General features: G+C 48.4%; 1 protein-coding gene across 1 annotated transcript in view; it reads left to right on the top strand.

Annotated features, from left to right (window-relative positions):
• The window catches only part of GRIK4 (glutamate ionotropic receptor kainate type subunit 4), a gene marked incomplete at both ends in the record, with an annotated part of 271,471 nt that overhangs the window by 103,403 nt on the left and 152,617 nt on the right, over positions 1 to 15,451 (top strand). Inside the window, 2 exons of the mRNA XM_084249559.1 lie at positions 7,322 to 7,419; positions 11,409 to 11,574. Coding sequence (XP_084105685.1) covers positions 7,322 to 7,419; positions 11,409 to 11,574 — 264 coding nt within the window. The remainder of the gene's footprint in view (positions 1 to 7,321; positions 7,420 to 11,408; positions 11,575 to 15,451) is intronic.

The following is a 15,451-nucleotide window of genomic DNA, read 5'->3' on the forward strand; positions in this document are numbered from 1 at the left end:
CCATCAGTCCAAGAGCATGAATCTAAGCAAATGTAAGGGGGAAAAATGCAAGCAGAGAAAGGCATAGGAATAGTGATGAGTCATTCAGGAACATTCCTTGATCCCCTTCTCTGAGCTACTCACATCACATCTGCAGCATGGTCTCAGAAACACACTGAACTACAGTGCCTAGAAACCATCTGGTCTGCCCTCCTCATGTTCTAGATGGGGAAACTGAGGCTCACAGTCTTTCCCAGGAGCCAGGTGAGACCTTCACTTATGAAAAATGACATAAATCTCAGTAGCTCTTCTACCTAGAGTTGTAGGCTTAGGTCAGGGAGGACTCTGGGCAGGACATTGGAATGTTTGATAGGTGGAAGGAGGGACAGTGGCATGAAGGCATAATAGCATGAGCCAAAGCTCGAGGCAGGAAAAATCAGAGTGCCTTGGGGCACGGGTAATAGAGGGGCAAGCTAAAGCAGGGGCTTTGAGGGGTAGGAAGGGTCAGCATGGGAGAGCCATGTAGAGTAGTGGTCAGAACTTAGCTTCTGGATCATAATCCTGGCTCTTGCAGCACCTTCGATCTGCCTCCTGAGTCTTAGATTCTTTAGTTGTAAAATGGAAATAATAGCTCTCACTTCATGAAGTAGTTGCAAGGACAAATGAGATGATACCCTTAAAATATTTAGAGCAGGGTCTCCCTGGTGGCGCAGCGGTTGAGTGCTGGGCTGCAAAGCTGCCCACAGCCTCTGCAGCGCCAGTTCAATCCCTGGCCGCTGGCGAGGGTCCCACATGGCGCGCAGACCTCTCCTGACTCACCCGCTGCTCCCCTCAGCAGTGTACTTCATCACTCTGCCTGTTCTGCTCCCCGCTCTGGCTCTGGTGAATTCTCTCACCCTCCTACGCTTCTGACTATACCCAGTGCTTGTATAAATAAATCTTAAAAAAAAAAAAAAGATTTAGAGCAGTGCCTGACAGAGGGTGAGCTCTCAATACTAGTGATGGTAGTAGTAGTTGTAATAGTAGCAGTAGTAATAGTAGTAGTAGTAGTAACAGTAATAGTAGTAGTAGTAGTAATACTAGCAGCAGCAATAGTAATAGTAGCAGCAGTTATAGTAGCAGTAGCAATAATTGTAGTAGCGGTAGCAGTATCATAGTAGCGGCAGCAGCAGTAGTGGCAGTAGTAATAGTAGTAGCAGTAGCAGTAGTAACAACACTAGTAGCAATAGTAGTAATAGAATTAGTCTAGTCCTCCCCCCTCACAAGGTGGTTGTAGGGATTCAGGGTGTCTGCCAGCTTGCTGCCTGGCACGGCATGCCGCCTGTAGATGGAGTTGTTGTTCCCACCTTGGTTGGGACCTGTGGGGGCTTTGAATGACAGGCCGTTCACAGCAGTTTTGAGCTCTGGCTACCCTGCTGTCTGACCAGGGTGGCCCGTTGTGGACAGGGCAGTGCAGGGACCCCACATCCCCTCCCTCCCTCCTTACCTCCCTCCCTCCCTGCTGGACTAAGGCACCTGCAAGGCCAGTCCATTCAGCCCGTGTTGGTCAGCCCTGGAGAGTAGAGAATGTGCGCTCCTGCAGGCTTCGCACCCATGAGAAGAGGATTCTGGAGTGTTGATCGAGCCGTTGTTTGCCTTGTCTGGGGCCTCAAGGTTTGCACTTGGCATGCAGCAGGACTGCCACAAAGATAGGCCTTGCCCTCCTGCCGCACTCAGGGCCGAGCACTGTGAGGTGTTTGCACATGAAGGTCTCTAGTCCTCCCAGCCTCTTCTGCTCCGAGTTGCTGTCAGCAGCTGGTGGCCAGGTTATTGGCTCCATGGGCTCAAAGACTCACAGAGGACCACACTGTCAATGATGAGGCCCCGCCCAGGAGGCAGCCCCTTCCCTGGAGCACCCGCAGTCAGTGGTGCCTACATTTAACCTCTTGGCCCACCTGCATCACAGCCAGACCCTTCCCTTCTCCCAGGGAAGACTCAGGGGAGAAGTAACTTCCCACGAGCCCCTCCTATGCAGCCAGTTTCTAAGGGGACTTCAAACCCAGGCCACAGCTAGCATCTGAGGGGAAGAAAACCCCCTTTTTACAACACCCCATTCCAGCAGCTACTCTGGCAGTTGCTTTCCAACTCCTGTGCTGGCTGAAAAACTTGGTTGCCATGGCAATGCCACTCAGGCTCCTAGTTCCCTCTCTTCTCTGCACCCTGGGAGGTGGAGGTAAAGTGTGACTCCCTCCCCTCCTGCCCCTCAAACACTTGCTCAGACACCCTCACAGAGATGCCTGGGGCCTGCAAAATCAGGATGGTTTCAGAACTGAGGATGTGTTATGAACGTTTTCCATTCCTGTTGAGCAGGGTCCTTCATAGGGGATGAAAGCGCAATTCCCAGACCCCCCGGAAATCGCCAGGCTGTGGCTGCTGGAAAGATGAAAATTCAATTTCACTAGTCTCATCTTGGATCACTTCAATTCAGGGAGCAGACACTCCTTGAGCATTTCCTTTTCTGCCAGGACTGGCTGGATGTGACCCTTGCCCTCTAGGAGTTTTCTATCCAGTAAGAGATGTGGGAGGTGGACACTTAAAGTAATAGGCACTGGTTCTTGAGGCCTGATTTAAAATCTAGAACTTTCCAGATCCCGGCAAGGTCATGTGGTGCTTATAGTGCATTATATACATTAACTAGTATCTCCAGTGGCACTTGGGGCAGAACCCCATACTCAAATGTATATTATAAATAGCTTCACTTCTTTATTTAGATAAGATTTTGCCACCAAATAAGTTTGCTGAAAACCATCCAGTTTCAGAGCCTTTTGAATTCTGGAACTGGGAATAGAGACTGTGGCCTTTTATAAGAATTTATTTTTAGGAGAAACTTCTCTCTATTCCGATCCAACATAATGAGACAACTTGGGGCAGAAGCTGGCCAAGAATTCAGAGAATAGGGAAGCTAACCTGTCTCTCAGGCAATTCTAACGCTGAGTAGACTCAGAACCACAGTGTGATACAGAGGGAAGAAGAGGTGCCTTCTTGCCTATGAGCAAGATCTGAGCTGGGTGCTGGAGGATCTGTAAGAGTTTACCAGGTGAAAGGGCAAGAGAGGGTCTAACCATGGTGATCTGGGAACAATTCAGGACTTACTTTTAGTCAAGTATTTTTATAGTGAATAAAATAAAAGGATGATCAAGAAAACCAATTATATGGAGATAACAGTTACGGTATTTTAATAGCGCTAAGTTAATATATGTTTTTGTTTATTAATGTATTAAATGGCCAAGCCTGGCATCAGTTCTGACTACTAGTATAATTTTTAAGTAATTATGAATATTGGTGACATTTCAAGATATCTTCAGCACTGTGATGTGACATGAAAACATTGGTGATCTGCCATGACAGAGTCACAGTAGTGTCACTAAACTGTGGTTTATTGCTATATTCAGATTAGAAGGGGAAAGCTATGCTAAGATTCATTTATGAATTACAGAAAATAATGTCATCCTCCTCCACCCCCCGCCAAAATATTCACAGGCCATTGACTTCTACGCAAAGCTAGTTTAAGAATCCCTGGTCTCATCAGAGAGCAGTATCTGGGATTAGGTTCAGGTAGAAAATCCAGAGTATATTCTAGGTGAGCTGGTGTGAAGTAGAGGAGGTACAAGAGAGAATGGGCTGGAAAGGGAGGACCTTGAAGGGATCAGCCCCATTTGGATTTTACTTGCTTGTCAGAGAATTTTTTTTTACAGTGACAGTCTTAAAATAATGATGTATTAGAAAAGGAATACCTGCTCATGAGAAATGGGAAAGGGAAGAGAATCACGCCGTGTTCCAATGGCCAAGGTGATCTCCATTACCATCCAGCGGATCACCATTAGCCATGAGAGGCTGTGTGGTGTGGTGGTTAAGGGACTGTCTCTGAAGTCGGGGTTGAGGGTTTGAATTCTGCCTCAGTTTTTTAACTTACTTGCCCTGTTTTCTCATCTGTACAATGAAGCTCGTAGTAATAGTACCTACTGATCAGGTTGTTTGGAGAATTAAACAAACCAATTCATGCAAATGGCTTCACATGGGTCATAATTAGCATTCAATAAATGTGGACTTTTATAACATCTTCCGATCATTCCTTAGTGCTTCACCATTTTCTTTATTTGCTTAGTCGTAGTCTTCCTATCGATGTACATATCATTTTATATCCTGCTTTTTTCCTTAATAGTATTAAATAAATATTTTTAATATAGTATAAACCATTTATAAGCATCTTAAATGCCTACATAATATTCAGTTTGGGTAAATGACTCACACTATTAGATAACTGTTCCCTGACGTTTGGACACTGAGTTTATTTCCAATTTTCCATAGAAAGTGTTGAGCTGTGACATGATAGTGTGATTCTACAACTATTTATTGAGCTTATAACTCCAAGTTGGACCCTGTGCTAGGGATGGAGGATGCAGAGATAAATTTAACTAGCATTCAACTCTGTGGGAGCCCACTAACTTACATTTTAGGGTGATAATTGGCCTCTCAGGTTGGATTATGGATTGGAAATGGAATATTCTGGAGACAGAGAGACCCCTTAGGAGGCAAGTAGTAAAGGATCGAACCTGAAACAGTGACAGTGAGTGAGCAGGGCAGGTGGTCAGAGTCTGGGCCCAGGTGATTTAGTGAGTGAATATATTCAGTGAGGAAAGGCTAGGAAGACTCAAGGGTGACTGTGGTTGTGAGCTTGAGGAGCTAAGGAGGTGAAATGGAGAGCTTAAGAGCTTGGACTTTGGTGACAGATGGGTCTCCGGGCTCAAGGCCAGCTCAGCCATCTGTTACCTGTGTGAGCTCCAACAAGTTACTTAAATTTAGGGCAAATTGCCCCATCTGTAAAGTGGGGATAATAATGGACTATTTTAAATACTCTCTATGTAGTAACTCACTTTAATTTGCACAATAGCCCTACTAAAAAGGTGCTATTAGTATCCCAGTTTTGCAGATGAGGAAGCAGGTGCAGAAAGGTTTGGTAACTCACTCAAGGCCTCACAGCTAGAAAGTGATAAGGCGAGACTCAAACCCAGGCAGTGTCTTCCATCAGAGTCCAAGCTCTTAATAGTTGTGCCTTCTGCCTCTGTGCTGTGACATGCAGATGCTTGAGGGGAGGCCTGGGCTCCATCCAGGATCTGGTGGAACAAGGTTTGTAATCCTAGGAAACAGGTGACAGTGTTGTAGGATCACCTGAGCAGAGATGAGAGTGGAGACCCCATGTAAGTGTGAGGCTGCCCAAGGAGAGTGAGGACTCAATGAAACAGAATGTAACAGTAGGAGAAGGAAGGGGAGTTATCAGAGAAAGTGAGGATGAGTGATGAGAAAAGCAGTGGGAATTAGAATTGGGCGGCTTTATGAAATTCTATCAGCTGGCACCCAAGTCTACAAACAGAGAGTAGGATGAGAACCAATAAAAAGTGGCTGTTGACCTTGGAAAACAGATTCACCACGTGAAATGAGTGGGCAGCTCAACTATAAGGGGTCAAGAAGAGCTGGGTTAAGTGGCTGTAAGGAGTCGGACTGACAGTGAGGTGGCTGGGAGAGAGAATGAACCCCGATGGGCCAACAGACTGGAATGCCAGTGCTGGCCCTGACCTTTGTGACTTTAGACCAATCGACCTCTCTAGGATGCTCTTTCCTAATTGATAAAATTGGGAACTAAGATCCACCCCTACCAGTCCCATTGTAGGATTTGATGAACCCATGAACTTGACACCTGGCAGCAGCTGAGTTGGCTGAGATCACATGAGATGACTTATGTGGAAATAGCATGAACTTGGAAGACCATTCCTCAAGGCCTGGTCACAGCCACCCCACCACTGGGGACAGTTCTGATACTTGGCACTGATGGGACCCCGTGTGGTACCCCCTTCCCATAGCCTCTGGGTCACCTGATATCTGGATGTTGCAGGTTCCCTGCCTGATCTTCAGGCTGAGAGAAAGCTCTGAAGGTCTGTCTTCCATAAGCAATTTGAAGGCTGGTGCCCTATCCACCATCTTCCCGATCAGGGATACCACTGGGCCTTGTGGGCCAGTGGAGGACTCTACCCTAGGAGAACCCAGGTTGCAGGTACAGCTTTGTAGCTGATTGAGCGAGGTCTTTAGATGGATTCCTTAGCTTCAGTTTACCGGCCTGGGAAATGGCTCTGCATAACTCCTGATAGGAGGACATGTGCCCAGACTCTGGCTCTGAGTTTTGCATAGCAGGATGTCTCATGGGGCCACCAGGAATCTGGGTGCACATTCCCAGCACAGCAACTCGGTTCTGATATCAGTGTGTGTCTATAGAATGACCTCACGTTCTCACTCTGTCTGTCTTCTCCTCCACCTGCTTCCTTTCTCAGCATTTTCAAGTCTTAGATTCTCTCCTCTTCTGACCACGTCACATTCACCCCCTCTTCACTCTACAGATAGGAAGTGTGCATGCAGCCGCCATCTTGGTATAGGACATGGAGGGAGCAGGAATGGGGATTTAGAGGTAATATGATTCTGCTCCTGCCCCAAAGGGGTTTAAAATCTAAACAGAGAGACACGCCAGGAGCCCTGGGGAGGATTAATTCCACCTAGAGGAGTCCAGCAAGGTGTAAGAAAGCAGCTGTTGAGGTGCTCCTTGACAGGTGAGTGTGGGAGCAGAGTGGGGAAGGTGGCCCCCCTGGCAGGGAAGCTGGCAGTTGGTCTGGAGCAGCTGATCCCTCAGGGGAGTCAGTGCAGCGGGTCTGAGTGAGGGAGACCAGTGGCCTTGAGGGATATGGCCTCTCTCATTCTCGCTCTTCTGTCTCTCCTGCTCCCTTGACTTTAGCTGAGATCATTTTCTTCTGTTTCTGTCATCCTTGCTCCAGTTTGTCCCTCTGCTCATCTGCGTTCTTTCCCCCTGACTCTATATGTGAGGGGGACCTGACAGATGGCCGGGGCCGCCATCCATCCTGTTAGTAGGACGACCCTTAGCCCCCTGGTGCCGGCCCTAGGGGCCCTGTCGGGGCTGAATCTGCAGGTTGCCATCATTAGCCTCTGTCCTTTGGTGACAGCCCCGACAATTTATGCGCCCTGTTGGCTGTGGCCGTATGTTGTCATAACCTGGGTCATTTCCTCATTTAATACCGCCCATAAACTCCAATAAAGGTGTCCTGCCACGAGCCCAGCAGTTCAGAGGAGGGGGATTGGGCTTGGAAGGGTCATGGGCAGGAACGCGTGGGAGGTAAAGGGGCTGCGGGTGAAGATTTGGGGATTTGGGTCACACTCAGAGGGCAGTGGGCGTGTACCCCAACTGATGAGCGCCTCCTTTCCTTTCCTGTTCCCTTTGCTCTGCCTCTGCTGCTGGCTGCAGTGTGTCAGATCCTCCCCAAGGGGGTCGTCGCTGTCCTGGGACCATCCTCCAGCCCGGCCTCCAGCTCCATCATCAGCAACATCTGTGGGGAGAAGGAGGTGAGTGCTGGGCCAGGTTGGGGGACACTTGAGGGCTGGCAGCTGGGCCCGGGGCCCAGAGCTGTCGTGGATTCTTGAAGAGCCCCTCAAGGCCTGGCTGGTGCTATTAACTACCACCGACAAACAAACAAAGAGTGTTCTTTTGCTGAGCACTTTATTTTTTCCCCTGAGTTTAGAAGGAGGAGCCTCGAAGGAGGGGTTTCCTAAAATTTTCATACTGAGCTCCTTTGAGCCTCAGCATTCTGCAGGGGGGCCTTGGGGGGATAGGCTGGGGAGGGTGGTGTGTGTGGGAGGGTGGAGAACAAGGAAGGCAGAAATCTGAGCTCTGCATGTGCAGCTCCGTGGATATCAGCTTATATGTTGGAAGAATGTTTAGGGGAAGGCATCGTTACATTTATATTGCTGAAATAAAGTCTGAAAGCCTCAGTTTTGTAAGTTCTTGCAAAAAGAGATTTTATTTTGCTTTATTTTATTTTGCAATTCCAGTAGTGACTTCTTAATCAGGAATTCCTCCCCTGATGGGACCTCTGACTGGAATCTCTCCAGTTTTAAAGGGCCAAGTCCATTCCTTCTAGTTCTAGTTCCACCAGAAAAGACGGTCTGGGATGACTTTCTGAGTAATAACCTGCTCCCTATTCCATCAACTGTCTCCCTCCTCATTCCCCAGGGAAAATAAACTCGGGAATGGTGAGATTCTGTCTTTGCTGGACTCTCTTCTAGTCCTTCCTGTACTTGACCTGTTCTTTACCTCCGGACATATCCCTGGAAGACAGTGGCAAAGTCACCTCTCAGCCCTCTCACCTCAAGGGCCTTCTAGCCAGTTCCTTTGGGCACAGAGGAACTTGATGCTGAGGGGCACAAGGTCAGAATCTAGGGTTGGGGAGGTGGACGCCTGGCAGACGGACAGTGAAAGGAATTACCCGTCTTGTACCTACCCCAGGGGCCCGGAGGCTCAGCCTTCCTGTAGCTTTAACTTTGAGAGGGTCTAGTTCTGAGAAGTAGAACAGGACTCCTCCTCGACAAGATGCCCCCACTGAGGCAGACAGGCCCATGCTCTCTGGAATCTAGCCCCATGGGGCCCCCTATTTCTCTTAGGATCAGAAGGCTTGGCGAGTCCCTGAGGCCTTGGGTGGGATGGCTATTTTCCTCGTTTGCTGAGCCCCATCTCACACTTGCTTCCTGCAGATTAACTTGCTGGGTGACCCTGGCCCTGGCCCCTTGCTGCTCTTGTCCTATAGGCCAAGTTCCCAAGCCTCTTGCCATGCACCTGTGTGCCTTGGTGGCTCCTACCCCCTCCCTACTCAGATGACCTGAAGTAACTCTTGAGCCTGCCCAAGCCAGAAAAGGAGCCTCTGTCTCACTGCAGCCCCTTCCAGATCCTCACAGGCCTGGCCCCCAGGAAGCAGGACCTGATGTTTCCTTTAAATCTCTCTTGCTGTGCTCCAAGTAACAGCTCAGATCTGCGGCAGGTTGTTATCCCTCACCAAGTGAGGGTGCCAAGTCTCCCATTTCCCCTGCTCTGCTCTCTGGCTTCTGCTCTTGCCCTCCCCTGCTTCACACTTTCCTCACCACCCCCTACAGTTCCCCCTCCCTCATCCTCACTCCAAAATGGCCACCTCTTGGGGTTCAGGATGTGAGCTCAGCTGACACCTACTTTAACCCTATTTGGTGTCTCAGGTTGGAGAAGAAGACCCCAGTTTGCAACTACCCACCCTGTCCCTGTGTGGTTGACCAGCTAGACAGATGCGCCTCCCAGGAAACAGCCAGATGGTTACTCCTCCTTAGTCTGGTCAAGCTCCTTCTGGAACAGTCTTTCCTTTGTGTTCAGATTGTGCATGTATTTTAATATTTTATAAGGCTTAAACTGCCTTACACTGAATCCCCTTGGTCCTAGGGAAAAGAGAGGGAGTTGCCATGAGGCATTTTTTTTTTTTTAACTTGAAATGAGGCAGCATCTCCGTAGCTCTTACAGCTGCTGCTTTCGCCCTTGCTGCCCTCCCCTCTGTTGTGCACACCAATCCTGTGCCCCCTGCCTCCATGGTGACTTCCTGGATGCATTTGTAAATGCAGCTCTGTTATGGATCAGTCTTTGTCCTATCAACAGGATTGGCCTGAGCCATCCCTGATTGGGCCCTCCAAGGCAACTGGCTAATTCCCCAGCAGCCTTTAAGATGGCAGGGGTTTTGGGGCCTTCCCACCAATTCCCCTTACAGCAGGGGCACTCACCCCTCACTCCCTGCACAAGAGTGTTTCAGGAGCGCCTGGATTGTGAGAGAATGGTAGGGATCAAGAAAGACCTTCCCTGAACAGGTACTACATGTTACCTGTAGCAAGCTATTCTATTCTTCATGCACAAGATCTCATTTTATCATCCCAAAGCTCTAAGAAGCACCTATTGGTATCTGTAGCCTCCCGTCCCCCATCTGTGGGGTCCACAGATTCAAAGGTGTCTCTGAAGGTACATTCTAATGGGGGTGGAGGAGTTAGCTGCTAATGAGGCCTGTGGGTGGAAGGTCACCCAGGGAGATCTTAGTCAGAGATGCTCAAAGGTGGAAGCCAGCCAGCCTGGCTGCCCTACCCTTTTTCAGCCTTGACCCCATCTTGCCCCTTGGGATGATTTTTCCTTTAAGGTGCATTTGTTATGCATTTTAGACAGCTGGTATGGGATACAAAGTAGAAGGGAGAAGAAAGTCCCTTTTTGTGACACACCCAGGTAAATTTCACTCTTTTTAGAGTCTTTTATCATCACTCACAAGTTCTCCCCAAATCTGCATTTTCCTACCTCTGCTGGAAAATAGTATTTGCCTTCTTTGTGATTTAAGGGCTAATTTTAGTTGAACTCAGGAATTTTCTCCATCGGTTTCTGCCAAATCTTTACCTTCCCCTTACCCAGCCTTGGAGGAACTTTGGTTTCTGAATTCTTCCACGAACTTAAAACTATAGGTAACAGAATCCTACAGAGACCATCTTAACATCACCCCAGACTCTGGGCCAGCCCAGACAAAGAAAGCTCCTGCTAATATTCTGACTGATCCATTCTAGAAACCCACCAACTCACCATCAGGAAGTTCTTTCTGTTATCTACCCTCAATCTTACTTGCTTTTACATCAGTTCAACACCCCTCCCCCCCAACACACACATGTAATTTGGCTCTCCCACAGGGCATCGGTCTTAAGGGAAGGGTTCAGAATTCAACATCATCTCTGCTAGAGACACCAAACGGCCTTCAACTCTCCTGGCTCTGGGTACCAGGATGAGGGTGACAGAATAAAATCAAGGTGGATGGCAGCTTATTGCATTTTAACTTTCCTATTACCTCCCCAATAGCCTAGGCCACCAATAAAGCAGCCATCACAATCTGTTAACATCTCTTCCTGGGAGAAGAGAGGCAGGAGGCAGGGGCAATGCCTCCCGGAAATGTCAGTAATAGATGCAGAGGGAAGCTGACACTGCCCTAATGAAGCCAAAGCAGGTATTTATTTACCTGGCTCCATGTGGAGGCTTTCTAGATGCTTTCTCAGCCTGCGGTGCTTCCTCCCCAGTGTGCTCTTCTAGGGAGGCGCTCATCCCGGGGCTTCGCCCAGGAAGTTTGTTGGGAGCTGGTTTATACACCTGTTGGCCAGCTGGGCTGATGCTTTTTCTCTTTCTGCATCTCTGCTATGATTTATTAGGTACAGATAAAATATTATTGTCTCTTTAAGAGCCCTCTGTCTTGCTGCCCTGCTATGGGAAGTTCCTCTGAGAATAAAGATCTATTCCTTTGCCTTCTCAGGACCATAATCCCCCATCCCAAGGGGCACTGAGTCTCCCATCCTGGGTTTTCCTGTTTAAGCCTTTCCCATCTTCCTTCCCGGATTGGGTACCTGGGTCCCACGACCTCCCCTTCCTGCTGGCAGGAAGAGCCCGACCTCCGAAGCCTTGTCTCACTCTTCATTCTTTCTCATTCATCATGGATCCTCCCTGTTGCCCACTTTCGCTCCTCCCCCAGGTCCCTCATTTCAAAGTGGCCCCAGAGGAGTTTATTAAGTTCCAGTTCCAGAGATTCACAACCCTGAACCTCCACCCCAGCAACACCGACATCAGCGTGGCTGTCGCTGGGATCCTGAACTTCTTCAACTGCACCACCGCCTGCCTCATCTGTGCCAAAGCAGAATGTAAGTTTCCCTGGGCGGGCCCCACACCCCAGGCAGGTCAGGTCCATTTCCACTTTGACCCTGGCTTGGGGGACACCAGGCAGGGGAGGGCTCCCACAGGTCATGGGGAGGATAGCCAGTGGATTTGGGCATCCCCATGTGTCCTTGGCTGTTTGTCCGTGTGTGTACGACAGAGGTCCAGGAGCTTCCTGGGCATGGATGAAACAGAGAGGAACTAGGTTACAGGGAGATTGGCCAACTGCCAAACCTCTTTTGCATCTGCAAACTCAATTCCCACATTTTCAGCCTCATTGTTAAGGAGCTACAAAAAGAGAAAGAGAGAGAGGGAAAATATAAAATTGGATGCATTTGTACATGATGGGTTGAAGAGCTTCTTCCCCTAGAGAGCTGGTTTTGCTGATGGAACAAGGTTCAAGGTCAATTCCTGATAAAGCATTTTTTTGCAAATGCAGGTTTTTGGAAATCCATTTTCTCTGACTCTCAGACAATTTGTGACATAAATTTAGTGTTTGTGAGATTAACTAATTTCAGCCAGCCCCTTCCGACAGATCTGTGCATCTGTGTGCTCCTGGTGGCAGCTGTGTCCCCGCATGGTAAGGCAGGTGCTGGCCACTGGCTACCACTGGATTCCAGTGCCCAAGTCCCAGGTATCTATGTTCCATACAGCTCACCACTGCAGGTGTTACTCTGCAGGTCCCAGGGGACTGCACTGGCAGCAGAGTGCCATCTCTAACAGGGCTCCTTGTTATGTCTTCTCAGAACCACAGCATGCTTAAGTCCTTTCTTCTCCTTGAAAGCCTTGCCGCATCTGAAAACAAAATCTTCCTCCCTGTTTGCCATCTGAACCACTTCTTTTTTAATTAAAAAAAAAGATTTATTTATTTATGCATACAAGAACTGGGGTCTAGGCCAGATGTGTGGAGGTGGGAGGGGGGTGAAAGGATTCACCAGAGACAGAGAGGGAACAGAACAAGTGGATCCACTGAAATATACTGCTGAGGGGGGCAGCGGGAGAGCCGGGAGAGGTCTGCTGCTTCATGTGTGTTAGCTCCCTGACCAGGGATCAAACTCATGCCTCAGTGACTGGCATTAGCTTGATAGCATTGAGACTTTAACCCCTGCACCGCCAGGGAGGCCCAGGACCACTTCTTTACTGGCCCGTGCGCCTGACTGCCTCCACTGGGCTTTCATTCATTTATTCCATCCAGGTTGATGTGTCCTACCCACGAATCAAAATAATGAGACCCAACAATGTGTGCTTTTTATTTACTTTATTTAATTGTTACAGCCCAGTGGGTTTGGAGGTGTTAGAATTCCCCATTTTATGAAGTGTATACAGATGTTGATTTATAATGATGCACACCTCAAAATAATACAATGTTATAACGTAAATTGCTTTACTAAAAACAACTACATGAATAAATAAAATAAAAATTTCAAATCCAATTAATTCACAGTTCAAGAGCTCAACAGCCACATGTGGGCAGTGCAAAGACAGAACATTCCTCATGGAAAGTTCTATGGGACAATGCTGCATTAAATGATAAATGCTTTGTGGACCAAGAGTTTCATGGTCAAAAAAAGAGAAATATTTGATTCTATTCAATCTTTCTATTCTGTGTCCCCCTCATGGAGACTGACAGCACCCAGTAGCACGGATGCTCTGAATTGTTCTGGAGCCAGAACAGCTGTTGACTGTATCATCTTCCAAATTGGTTTGACTATCAGCCCCCAAAGGATGCTGATCTAAAAGCCCATAGGATGCTAGCATTTGATGGACCGCAGCTGGGAAACATGCCTGAGGCCCTCCTCATGTAGCCTCCTCCCACCATTGAATGGCACTATGGTCCATTCAAGGACCCTCCCCTGAAATTTCCGCCAGCAGCCCCCTCAGGCAGGACTGAGCTGGTGGGGATGTTGAGAGACAGAGGAGAAGCCATAAGTTGCTGCACATGAAGATTCCCCTGTGTTCTTGCTAAGTGCTGGGTTCAGTGTCCCAGCAGCCATGGAAGTTCTTCTTATGTCTAGCCACAGTCCCTCTTTCTTTTATGACAAGTCCTGTTTGCTCTGCCTTGGGTCTTCCTAAGTTTTGAAAAGTTGCTCAGATGTTTGTTAAACACCTAATGGGCTTTGAATGCTACGCTAGATACTGTTCCCTCCTAGCCGGAATTAGAATTATGATACTCCTTGACATTCATTTTCTTGAGGATTTCAAAGCCTTTATGTTTTTCCACTTTACCTCCCTCCACCCCAGTCATGCTAGAACTGAGAACACAGCCTTGAAGCTGTTAAGGGATTTGCTTCAGGTCACACAACCGGTAGGTGGCAAAGCTACAAAGCCAAGGTCCTCTGATTCTGAGCAGAGGACCTTTTCCTTTCCCTCTCCCTTTCTGTGCACCCCCCCACCCCCATCCCCTGCCAGTCTGCACATACACCTCAGAGCAGTAGCTCTGGACAGCCTCTGCCTGGCAGGTACAGACTCTTGGAAGGGCAGATGCAGATGAAGGACAGTGTGTCCCTTTGTTCCCAGGAGCAGGATGTGGGATAGCAGCGCGCAGATAAGGTCCTTGAGAGGATGAGCCTGTCCCAGTGCCAGAGAGGCCAGCCCCCAGCCCAGCGGACTCATCCACCACACAGTGCCCTTGACATTGATACTGCTCAGTGACTCAGCCCCACCAACCAGGGCCAGGGGAAGGAAGGTGGGGTAAAGCAGGAGAAGTTTGAGGGCAAAGAGGATTAAAAATCTAATCAGAGGATGAAGAAATGAGGGGCTGAAGGGAAATGCAGCAGAGAGCTTGGGAGGGGAGGCTCTTCCATCTTCCTTATTAATGCAGGCCTGAGACACTGCAAGTCGAATTAAGAACAGGAATCTAATTCTATTTCCCAGCCATCAAAATTAGGCATAACGGAGATCATTCCATGGGGAATCATGCCACTTACTCTCTTTCTTCCCCAAAGTAGATTTTTAATAAGCAGGTTTTGGACCAAGCAGAATTTTATTGTGGGTTGTATTATTTTTCTTTAATGGGAAAAAAATATCTGAACTTCTACAAATGCCAAGTTCTAATGAGGGAAGGGCCCTGGCGTGGTCATCCTGATCATCCCCACAGTTCTTGGGGCAGTTGGCTATTGGGGCTTCCAAGGAAAGGTGGGGTTCCCCATGATGGTCCTGAGGCTTGTTTGGTGTGATCCCCCAACCCTGCTGTGATCCCCCAACAGAGCTACCTTTTGAGACCCTCACAGTGGATTCAGGGCTTTGGATTCCTTGTGGCCACAAGTGTGGCATGTTGTAGATTTCCTTGGTGTCTTTGCACACAGATTAAATATTCTTTTGGCTTTTGATGCTTGCTTTGACATTTCTTTCTAAGTATTTTAAATCCCTTTTTGTGGTGGTGTGTCCTGTTCTGGGCACAGAATCTCCTGCCATTTATTACTACATGTGTGATCTTGGGAACATGACTTGGACATTCTGTAGCCTCTGGTGTCTCGTCTGCACTCCCAGGGTGACTGAGGGGATTAAAGAGGAGGACATACACAGTGGACACTATGGAGTGCTAGGGAGTGCTCAGCAAGCACAGCTTTTCCTTTTCTTCCATCCTTGGATCCCTTTTGAACAAGGACAGGTGAAAAACTTATAGTAGAGAAAGCAGAGGTTTGGCTTTGTCCTGAAACCACTGTGTGTTTGCTAAATTCAGTCCAGGCTATTGAGGAGTAAGCTCTGAGGTCCTGGGAAGGAAGTGCAGCTGAAAAGAAATGCAGGATGGTGCAGTAAAAAGAGCACCATCTATGTAGCCCAGCCAAGCAACTCTGCTGCTTCTGAGCTTTGTGATGTTGAGCAGGTCACTCTACCTCTCTGAGCCTGTTTGCACCTATGTGA

Source organism: Talpa europaea (genome assembly GCF_964194135.1).
Source record: "Talpa europaea genome assembly, chromosome: 12".
NCBI lineage: Eukaryota > Metazoa > Chordata > Mammalia > Eulipotyphla > Talpidae > Talpa > Talpa europaea.